At 38.2% G+C, this 12,180-nt stretch overlaps 1 protein-coding gene across 1 annotated transcript in view; it reads left to right on the top strand.

The window, feature by feature from the left end:
- The window catches only part of LOC129644436 (multidrug resistance-associated protein 1-like), a 95,157-nt gene that overhangs the window by 50,444 nt on the left and 32,533 nt on the right, over positions 1-12,180 (top strand). The window contains exons 14-16 of the mRNA XM_055570072.1: positions 1,037-1,204; positions 3,716-3,878; positions 8,754-8,829. Of these exons, the coding sequence (XP_055426047.1) occupies positions 1,037-1,204; positions 3,716-3,878; positions 8,754-8,829 (407 nt within the window). The remainder of the gene's footprint in view (positions 1-1,036; positions 1,205-3,715; positions 3,879-8,753; positions 8,830-12,180) is intronic.

Raw genomic sequence — 12,180 nt, 5'->3', positions numbered from 1 at the left:
GCCTGGAGAATCCCAGGGACGGGGGAGCCTGGTGGGCTGCCATCTATGGGGTCACACAGGGTCGGACACGACTGAAGCAACTTAGCAGCAGCAGCAGCAGAATATAGGAGATATTTGTTGAGTAGAGGGAAGATGAGAAGGGCAAAGAAGCAATGGCATTTTACAATTATAGGGCACTAGTTAAGTTCTGTGCTGCATGGAGAGCTTTTAAACCAGATCTGTAAACACTAAATATAAAATAAATCAAGTAAATTGGGCCTGGCCACATAATTCTCCATACATGGCTGTACATGTCGATTCTAATTCTCACATAGAGTGATGTATATTCCTTATTCTTGCTTCTTAGAGTTGTACTTTTGCCAACAAGACTTGTAGTAATCTTTCTACAGAAGAAATAGGACATGTTGATTACTGCTTTGGTAATTTAGCTATTATTCTCAATTTCCTATATGTCAATTTAAAAATGATCAGCAGTGTCAGTATACAAATGACAGCCAAAAGTTTCCTTTAATATTCCACAGGCACAACCTTTCAGAGGCAAGGAATTGGACATTCTTTTCTCCATAACTGTTAGTATCTACTTTTTAAAAGCAAACAATTAAGAGAAAGCAGATATATCTGTTGATTTACACAAATTAATGGCACTAGGAAATAGAGGCTTTTGGAATTTCAGGATAAAGAAAGGTTGAAATGTTAATCCTGAGTTATTACCTATCCCTGCTACAGAAGAGAATTTGGACATAACTATGTGTTCTTTGGGGCCTCCCAGTTGGCTCCATGGTAAAGAACCTACTTGCCAATGGAGGAGACCTGGGTTAGATCCCTGGGTCAGAAAGATCCCCTATAGAAGGGAATGGCTACCCACTCCAGTATTCTTGCCTGGAGAATCCCATGGACAGAGGAGCCTGGTAGGCTACAGTCCTTAGTGTTGCAAAGTCAGACATGACTGGAGCGACTGAGCACACACTCATGCATGCATGTGTTCTTTGAGATTTACACATTTTCCCTATTTTTTTTTCTCCTGCTTCATTTTCAGGGTGTGAATATAAGTGGCGGACAGAAGCATCGAGTGTGTCTGGCCAGAGCTGTCTACAGTGGGGCTGACATCTACCTCCTAGATGATCCCTTGTCTGCCGTTGATGTTCATGTTGCAAAGCAACTTTTTGAAAAAGTGATTGGGTCCTCTGGCATGTTAAGGAACAAGGTAGCCATAGCATCACATATGCTTTTGTGAGGGAAGGGGAGAATACTCTACGTAGCACTGGGCCCCAAATTCTAATACTTTATTTGTTGATGCAGAGTAGTCAAATTTCACATTAAGAATGGGATGGTGTATTGCTCTTTCACAGACTTTAATGAATATTTTAACATTTTTACAAGTATACTCTACTTCTGTGATTATTACCTCATTGACTCATACTGTATTCAAAGGTGATTTACACATCCAAATGAGTGTTTTAAGCTTAGCTGATCATTTTTTGGAAAAATGGAATTTTGTTGTATAGCACTTTTATGGAAAATAGTATTTATTATTTTTTACTTAAAAGTAGGTATTTTAAACATAACCTTAATAACAATCCAATTGTTTTGTGAAGGAACAAAGGAAAAAGGAATTAATATTTACCAAGTGCATATCATATTTGACACTAGTTAAATATGACTAATTTGACACTAAATTAGTTCATTTAGTTCTTATAGCAAGTCTCTGAGATAAGCGTTATCAATACTCCTGTTTTATATACGAAGAAACTTAGAACTCATAATACTTGATATAGCTGCCCAATTTAAGAACCACAGAAATTTTTTTTTTTTTTTTTTTTTTTTGGCTGTGCTGGGTCTTCACCGCTGTGCAGGCTTTCTCTGGTGGTGGAGAGCAGGGTCTACTCTCTAGCTGCGGTGCACGGAGCTCTCATTACGGTGGTTTCTCTTATTGCAGAGCAAAGGCTCTGTGGACAGGGTTTCCGTAGTTACAGCACATGAACTGATAGTTGTGGTTCTCAGCTCTAGGGCACAGGCTCAATAGCTGTGGTACGCACAGGCTTAGTTGCTCCACACCATGTGGGGTCTTCCCGAATCAGGGATGAAACCCATGTCACCTGCATTGGCAGGTGGATTGTTTACCACTGAGCCACCAGGGAAACCCCAAGAACCGCAGAGATTTTTAAAAGTCTCTCTGACTGCAGAGCCATATGCGTGTATTCACAGTGTGTGCTTATAGATTTATTTATACAGAGAATTCTGGAAAAAGTAAATAAATGTATAAGATGGCAAAATAAATATTTAAGTAAATCACAGACCAATGTCTTTACTTATTGAAATGAACCCAAGATAAATCTTCTCATTCAATTTAGTGTATATTATATAATAATATGGAAAGATTTAAAAATAAAGACTACGTGTTATAACTTAAACATGTTTTTGTAACACAACGTGCATGCTAAGTTGCTTCAGTTGTGTCCAACTCTTTGCCACGCCATGGACTGTAGCCTGCCAGGCTTCTCTGTTCATGGGATTCTCCAGGCAAGAAAACCCACTAGAGTGGGTTGCCATGCCCTTCTCCAAGGGATCTTCCCAGGGCTCGAACCCAGGACTCTTGCATCTCCTGCATTGGTAGGCCAGTTCTTCACCAGTAGCACCCCCTGGGAAGCCCCTTGTAACAGTACTGCTGCTGCTGCTGCTAAGTCGCTTCAGTCGTGTCCGACTCTGTGCGACCCCATAGACGGCAGCCAACCAGGCTCCCCCATCCCTGGGATTCTCCAGCCAAGAACACTGGAGTGGGGTGCCATTGCCTTCTCCATGTAACAGTACAGAACCTTCAAAAAAGGACGCAAGAATGACAGTTATAAGACTGTTTTTAATTTGTTGTAAATTTGATTCGTTCTTAATGAATGAAGAATACCTGAACTCATGGGGTAAAACATTTGCTGACTTTTTTTATTTCTGTCAAGTAGTGTATCATCATTCATTGTGAGATATTTATGTGCTATCTTAAATGGGTGCCTCCCAAGAATTATACTCTGAAATTGTAAAAACAAAAAATAATGATTGAAGCTCTCTTTTTTTAAATTTTATTTATTTTTAGTTGTGCTAGGTCTTCATTGCTGTGTGGTCTTTTCTCTAGTTGCAATGCATGGGCCTTCTTATTGTGCTGGCTTCTCTTGTTGTGGCAGAGAAGGCAATGGCACCCCACTCCAGTACTCTTGCCTGGAAAATCCCACAGACAGAGGAGCCTGGTGGGCTGCAGTCCATGGGGTCGCTAAGAGTCAGACACGACTGAGCGACTTCACTTTCACTTTTCACTTTCATGCATTGGAGAAGGAAATGGCAAGCCACTCCAGTGTTCTTGCCTGGAGAATCCCAGGGACGGGGGAGCCTGGTGGGCTGCTGTCTATGGGGTCGCACAGACTCAGACACAACTGAAGCCACTTAGCAGCAGCAGCAGCAGCTCTTATAGTGGAGCACAGACTTTAGGGTGCTCGGGCTTTAGTAGCTGTGACGTGTGAGCACAATAGTTGTGGTCCCCAGCTCCGGATCACAGCTCAGTAGTTATGGCACATGGGCTTAGTTGCTCTTCCCTGACCAGGGATCGAACCCTTGTCCTACACTGTCAAGTGGATTCTTTACCACTGAGCCACCAGAGACGCCCTGAAGCTCTCTTTAAAATAGTTATTTTGACTATCCTTTGTAACCCAAGGAATAAAATACTCTTTTTCAGACTCGAATTTTAGTGACACACAACCTCACACTTCTACCACAGATGGATCTCATTGTTGTAATGGAAAGTGGCAGAGTAGCACAAATGGGAACATACCAGGAAATTCTGTCTAAAACCAAAAATCTCACGAATTTGCTTCAGGCCTTCAGTGAACAAGAAAAAGGTGAGGACACAATGAAAAATAAGCCTAAGATACAGTGTGCTAACCCATTCCGAAAGCCCATTGATTGTCTGATTTCTTACTCTGCATTTTTATTCATTCATGATTGTTAAGTCAGGAGCTGAACATCTTCCTTTCTCTAGAAAAGAAACAAATACTTTGGGACACATCAGCTAAAAATCAACTTCACATACTATTTTTAAGCAAAATGTTATTCCCCAGGATCAGTTTGTTCATCTATGAAATAAGAGATTAGATAATTTATAAACTCTACGCAAGTTTAGAATATAATGAATCTAAACATTCTGCTTTCTTTTTAGATTCATATCAAATAAATAATAAATGTTTAAAATGTATTGTTGCATGTTGTGGGAGAGAGACAAACGAAAAGAAAATCTAGGGGAATAATTGTTGTCCAACTTTTACAAAACAACTGAGTTTATTTACTACTAATTTTTATTTCTATAGCGTTAGTATTTTAAATTAAGATCCAAAGATGTTTGTATAAATGAAGCTGTTTGATCTTTATGTAATTAGGACACAAGGGTGTTTGAAATCTAGCATTAGTTTAATTCTAGAGATCGATCATTCTCTCACTCTGAAAACTGGATGTGCCATCATCTCTCTTCCCAGCTATAGATGGTTTCTCATATAGACCACCATCAGGATCCTTGTGCTATCCCTTTCTGGAACACCACTGAGAAATGACTATAAAATCAGTGAACTACTTCAAAATTCCAGGCTAAAAAGAAACATAGAGTTATGTCTTAGTGTTTTCTGCATGAACTGTTATCTATTAATTCACTTTACATTTTACCTGGATGTAAAGGTCAGAAAGATATGAAACCAGTTCATAATAGGATCAGTACAATTTAGTATTTGAATGCTATGAAAAAAAAAAGCCATTTTCCTGATGTTTTTTCTAAGCTAATACACATTAGATATGCACTACTATTTTTTTATTCCTTGTTTACACTCCTTTCTCAAACTGAAATGTTCTACATGTAGATGCATTCAGAAATATCTGATGCATCGTCAGATGGCTGTGGTCATTCTTAGTAAGAGAAGCACCTTATCTTTTCTTAAGGGCTAGCAATTTTGGAAATGAGCCCTTGCCTACTTGGTCAGGCTAAGTAATAACTTATGTTTAGTGTGTAGGAAAGGCAGGTCTATGAGTATCTCTGAGGGCTAGAATGAGGATGCAGTCTGTCATTGTCTCTGTCCCTAGCACTTAGGTAGCCTCATGCTAGGCACTCCATAACTGTTAAACAGATGAATCTGCCTCCATTGTTTCTACCAAAAGTATGTCTCTTCAGAGTTAATGGAATGATTTGTAATGAGCCAGTATTGCTATTTATTGCTATGAGTCAGTATTGCTATTTATTTTAAAGATCACATGAAATATAAATTACATTACCTTGGGAAATATAGCTTTAAAAGCAGGCAATATGTAAGTTTTAAGTTCAATATTTAATTTACCATAAAATATGGAATACACTTTTGAAAGCTGTGGCTCTTTTCTAAGTCTCCAGTTTTGGAAAAAAACATCATTCCTTCCCAGCACTGATAAAACTTCTTAAGTACACCAGTCCTCTGCGGTAACGAGTGGAAAATTTTCTTGAAGCTGGGCTGACATTAATAGATGTTACAATCTCACCATCAGAAATATGCCATAATTAGAAAAATGTAAATGGAACTTTTTTCTAATTACTTCAATATCATGTCTTCTCTGTTACAATTCAGAAAGGTGGTGAGTAGAGATCATTTTTATACTGGAAATAGAATATGTTTTCTAAAGTGAATATTTCTGGGATTTTGATTTTTTGGATGCTGAGTAAAAAATACATGAAAGCTTTTAAAAAGCAGGCAAAATATTACTCATAATGCTAGATAGATATATGTAAAAGGTCAGCCATATATATTGTCATTTTATTACTGATGACACAGAACAGGGCAAAAAATAGATTAACTGATATAAAATTGATAATAAAACATCCCACCAAACAACTTCAAATCTAGTTACAGTTAGTGTCACATTCCTGCAGTTATTTCCCTTGGACTTGGGCCAGCTGTGTCCAGTCCTGTACTATGTCCCTGCTCTGCCTTTCCTCACTGCTGATCACCCAGACACTTGTACTTCTTTTCCTATCATTCACCCTCTCACTACCAGAGCTGATGACAGATAAGTAGAATCTATGGGCTTCCCTCATAGCTCAGCTGGTGAAAGAATCTGCCTGCAATGCAGGAGACCCCGATTCAATCCTGAGTCAGGAAGATCCAGTGGAGAAGGGATAGGCTACCCACTCCAATATTCTTGGACTTCCCTTGTGGCTCAGCTGGTAAAGAAACTACCTGCAATGTGGGAGACCTGAGTTCAATCCCTGGGTTGGGAAGATCCCCTGGAGAAGGGAAAGGCTACCCACTCCAGTATTCTGGCCTGGAGAATTCCATAGACTGTATAGTCCATGGGGTCGCAAAGAGTCGGACACGACTGAGCGACTTTCACTTTCTTTCAAGTAGAATTTATATTATTATTTGGTTTGGATACATCAGATGTCTAAAAATCCATCCAGCTCTGAAAAATCTACAAGTCTCACCTCATGGGAATATTACAAAACAGAATCAATCAGGAGTGAGAGAAGACTTTATCAAAAAAGATATGAAATACAAAGGTAAATTTACATATTTATATTTAGAAGTTTAGGCTCTTATCCATACTAAAAATACTTATGATAGCTAAGATGTCTTGGGTATTAATTTTGTCAGTATATTCACAAATGTTTTGCTTAAATCTTTCCCAAAACCTCCTGAGGCTGCATGGTCCTGATTTTACAAAGAGAATATGTATCTTGCACAAGTTAAGACATGATAAATTGCAGAATTTAAATCCATCGCTGCCCCTGTTTCATGCCAGAGGCCAATCAAGCTCTTAAACATTATATCAAATTTGTAGGAACAAGCCCACTGACTTAGAATGAAAGACAGGAAAGAGTGTGTCAATCTTTCTCTCTCTCTCTCTTTCTCTCTCCCCCTGTTTGTCTCTTTGACAACTTTGGGCTTTAGGCAAGTCACTTGTTCTGAATTTTACTTTTCCCTGAAAAATATGGGTAAGCTTACCTATTCTATTCTCTTTATCTTATCAGGTCATTCTAATGCTCAAATTGTACAATGTATGTGAACATATTCTATAAATTGTAAATACGTAAATATAAATGTTTATAATTATCAGCTATGAAGATGAAAATGTGCCCTAGGCAGAAGAGGCTACAACATCCCCAGATTTTCATTCAATGAGACATGGAATCCTATGTTTCACAGAGACACTTGATGCAAATCAGATGCTTCGTTTAAGGGCAAGATGTTTACTTCTAGAAATAAAAAGCATAGAATGCATGTAGAGAGCTCAGAAATCTCCAATTCCTTCCTTTTAAAAATAAGAAGTCTGAAATTCAAGTATTATACTGTGAAAAAAAAGACAAAAATATGCCGAACTCTGAGATGTTTCCCATGGAATTCACTAACAGCAGTTTGAACCTCGGGGCTTCTTCAGTGGCTCAGCTCATAAAAAACCTGCCTGGAGTTTAGGAGATGCAAGAGACAAGGGATAGATACCTGGGTTAGGATGATCCTCTAGAGAAGGAAGGGGCAAACACCTCCAGTATTACTGCCTGGGAAATCCCATGGACAGAGGAGCCTGGCAGGCTACAGCCCATTGAGTGTCAAAGAGTTGGACACGATTGAGTGCACATTCATACACACACAACTTGAACCTTATTCTTGTAGTTATAGATGTGTGACTTTGATTTGTGTAACCTGCTTTGATTTGTGTAACCTGCTTTCTCTGTACTTTTTATCTGTAAAATAAGGGTAATTGTAGGATCTTCCTCACAGGGTTATTTTTGAAACATAAGAGTTAAAATATGTAAAACATTTAGAATATTGCTGACAGATAGGAAGCTGTTGTTAATATTACTGACATTACTAAGAACAAGACAGAGATTTGGGGAATTTACATTGTATTTTCTTAACAATTTTCACTATAATAGCATTTTTACAATATTAAGACTTGATGATATTCCATGTTTCTTTTAAAGAAAGAAAATCATTCCATTTGGCAAATATTAAACCCTTCTATGGAAGATCCAAAACAACTTAGCACTCTCTCTAATGTCTAAGAAAGAATTTTCTGTAGGATTTTTCGTTATAGAATCTAAGTTTTATCAAGACATTGCGGCTAAGTCACTTCAGTCATGTCCGACTCTGTGCGACCCCATAGATGGCAGCCCACCAGGCTCCCCCGTCCCTGGGATTCTCCAGGCAAGAACACTGGAGTGGGTTGCCATTTCCTTCTCCAATGCATGAAAGTGAAAAGTGAAAGGGAAGTCACCCAGTCGTGTCTGACTCTTAGCGACCCCATGGACTGCAGACTACCAGGCTCCTCCATCCTTGGGATTTTCCAGGCAAGAGTACTGGAGTGGGGTGCATATTACAGGACATTTTATTTTATTTTATTTTTTATTTTTTTTTAAATTTTATTTTATTTTTAAACTTTACATAATTGTATTAGTTTTGCCAAATATCAAAATGAATCCACCACAGGTATACATGTGTTCCCCATCCTGAACCCTCCTCCCTCCTCCCTGCCCATTCCATCCCTCTGGGTCATCCCAGTGCACCAGCCCCAAGCATCCAGTATCGTGCATCGAACAGGACATTTTAGATGAGGGGGAAATACTGGGGGAAATGGAAAGGCTCCCGGTATACCTGTGAATCCAAAACACAAAGAATACTCTAATTTGTATAATCTTTCATGATATTTCTATTTTGTGCATTGGTTGCCTTTATGGATATAAAAGCACTCGCCATCTTCTTCCCCAGCTCATGCTTTAAAGCAAGTCAGTGTAATCAACTCCAGAACTGTACTGAAAGACCAAATCCTGGTGCAAAATGATAGGTGAGTATTAGGACGATACTCGACTCTTGGGGATTACAGACTAATTAATTACATGTTTAGCATTTAAAATGTATCCTATAAAAAAGAATCTATATGTTATGATGGATATAAAATGTACTTAGTGGTTTCCAAATTTTAAACTCTAAGTTACATGGTTGTGTCGAAGTTTTTAAGTGAGATGTATGTGACTTAGTTTGGGAAACATAGTAAGTCTTAGTAATTTCTAGTCAAATTTTACCAGAAGATATCTACTCTGATTTGTGTGTGTAAGTGCTAAAAATATCCCCCAAATGAATCCATTTAGAAAAATGAGAGGAAGGAAGGGAGAGAAGGAAGGAGAGAGGAAAGAATATGAGAAAGTGAAAGAGACAAAAAAATAATAAAACTCTGAATTTTTATATTATACTTATTTTTCCTTTTTGTAAGTAACTAAAATGAGCAGTGATTGAAGAAAATTAACCTAATCAGCTATTTGCCCTAATTCTACCCCCAACCATTGCAAAGAGGAGATTGAAAGAAAAAAAGAAATAATAGTAATGAGTCCTTTAAAAATAAGCAGCTAGAATTACTGAAAGCTGCCTTGTGTCCAAGTTGCTAATGTTGAGAGCTGGAATGAACTACAGAGAAATGAATACTTTAGAATCTAATAGCTCAGGATTTTGTAGTTTCAACCTTGAATTGTTTTAAAGGATTGATAGTCCTATGAATGTGTGTATGATACAGATGCTGCAGATTGGAGCTTTGTGTGTATACCAGGTTTAGATGAGTAGATAAACTAAATTATTCCTCTTTGATCCTAAAGACCTTGGACTGCTTCTTTTTTTTAGCTAGATATTGTCATCCAGTCTCTTGACTTTAGTTACCTTTACTCCAAGTTTATATCTCCAGCCCAACCTGTCCTCTGAACCCCAGAGGTGGACCCTCCTCTTTGACATCTAATTTCAGCTCATGGCAACACTGTTCTTCCAGTTACTATATCTTGCAATCACCCTTGACCTCTCTCTTTTTCCTCATCCAATTCATCATCAAATCCCCATTGGCTCTATCTTCAAAATATATCAAATAACCCAGATTTCAAACACTACTCATCAATTTCACAGCTACCCTTTGTCCAAATCACTATCATTTCTCACTTGAATTATTGTAATTGTCTTCTTATGAGTCTTCCTGCCAACAGCCTGTCCCTGTACTATCTGTTCACAACATACATCAAGTTGTTTGTTTCACAGATATGAGTTAGATCATATCAGTCTTATGTCCCAAATCTCCAAAGGTTCACATCTCAGAGTGAAATCCCAAGTCTTTACAAGAGCCTGTTAAGGGCTTCCCAGGTGGTGCTAGTGGTAAATAAGCCACCTGCCAGTGCAGGTAGATGAAGAGATGTGGGTTCCCTTCTGGGTCAGGAAGATCCCCTGGAGGAGGGCATGGCAACCCACTCCAGTATTCTTGCCTGGAGAATCCCACAGACAGAGGAGCTTGGCAAGCTACAGTCCATGGGGTCACAAAGAGTCAGACACAACTGAAGCAGTTTAGCACACACATATGCTTAAAGCCTTGGAGGACCTGAACCTGTTTGTCTTTTTAATCTCAGAACTTCCTAAAGCTCATTTTACTATTCTATTCCAGCAGCCCTGACTCTACTATTCCTGGGCAATCAGACATGCTCCTTCCCTGGGATCCCGCTAGTTAGGGCATTTTTCTCCCAGATATCCATATGGCTTATGTTCTCCCAACTTCTGCAAGTCTTTCCTCAAGTGTCACCTCATCAATGAAGACTTGTTCAACCACCCTATTTTATATCACAATATCCCTTCTGTGCTTTTCTCCCCATAATTTTTTATTAATTACCTGCGTAGTAGAAAATGTATTTGCTTGTATTTTGTCTTTCTCTTACCTCTAGGTTTTAAGCTTTATAAGAGCAGGAATTTTTGCCTTTTTTTCCTCTGTTACTGCCATCTAAATAACACATTTCAACTAAACACTCAATAGCTTGTAACATGGTGTTCAATAAGCATTTTGAATGGATGAATAAATAACTAGAGACTGAAAGAACACCCAGGGAACTTTAAACTATCATTTTATTTTTTCTTACCATTATAACAGTGTTTCATTTATATGAGTGCAATTTTTAAGGGTATCCAAGAAAAGCAAATCCACTGAAGCAGAAACACTGAAGCAGACTTTGAAATTTGTGTGCTGTGGCATTTGTACACATCTCTGAATCATAGTTTTCATTTGTATATAGTCTCACCATACACTCAATGAGTAGCTTGCTTTAAAGCTTAAAAGTGAAAAAGTAATCATTATTGTTGTAAACATAATCATACCCTCTCCTCTATAATAAATAATTTTCCTTGTTTAAAAGTCATCTTTAGTTATATCTAAATGGAACCTCTCAAAGTTTCGGTGGACCACTTTTGCAAAATTTTTCCTTAAAAAAAGAACCCTAGTCCTTATGGAGGTTTGTTTACAGATCTGGTTTCTAAACATTTATCAAGTTATGGAGGCTCAAACAGAAACCAGCTTGCCGAAAGTTACTTCTTCAGTAAAGATCACATCAAAAAGATTACCTCATTCTACTATGGTACATTCATGTCAACACAGTCTGGCCTCAAACTTACTTTTTAATTACTAAAAGTAATTAAAAGTGATAAAAGTGTTATTGGAGGTCCCTGAATCCTCCATACCATTTTTATGTTGTCTGTGAAAGATCAGAGATTTATTTTCATTTCTCCAAAATATGTGCATTTCTTTACATACATCCATGTATTTCCTACTTTATGACTTTCTATATGATTACTAGTCTAGCTTTTGTTTTTTTTAATCTGCTTTACTTTTTGGTAAGACAACATTATATGGAGAAAATTTTCCTGACTTTCAACCTAACTTGTATTTCTTAAACATACTCAATTTTTTCCAATTTGTGCAGAATTAAGATAGACTAGAGATTGGAAGATACAAGGAAGTAATCGCGACAACAAATACTCTCTACAGGGGGATGTACTGAGAGAACAATGAATCTTCCTTGTGGAAGGATTCTCAGGAAAACTGACTACCCAACAAGAGAAAAGGTGGAAAAGAATATGGACCAAATAATGTTTGAGAGTCTCTCCCTTTGAAATTTAAGAATTAGGATTACTTTATGACGTTCAGATCAGATCAGATCAGTCGCTCAGTCCTGTCCGACTCTTTGTGACCCCATGAATCGCAGCACACCAGGCCTCCCTGTCCATCACCAACTCCCAGAGTTCACTCAGACTCATGTCCATCGAGTCAGTGATGCCATCCAGCCATCTCATCCTCTGTTGTCCCCTTCTCCTCCTGTCCCCAATCCCTCCCAGCATCAGAGTC

This window comes from Bubalus kerabau, chromosome 2 (genome assembly GCF_029407905.1).
Source record: "Bubalus kerabau isolate K-KA32 ecotype Philippines breed swamp buffalo chromosome 2, PCC_UOA_SB_1v2, whole genome shotgun sequence".
Classification (NCBI taxonomy): Eukaryota; Metazoa; Chordata; class Mammalia; order Artiodactyla; family Bovidae; genus Bubalus; species Bubalus kerabau.
This window is presented reverse-complemented; position numbering and strand designations above follow the sequence as displayed.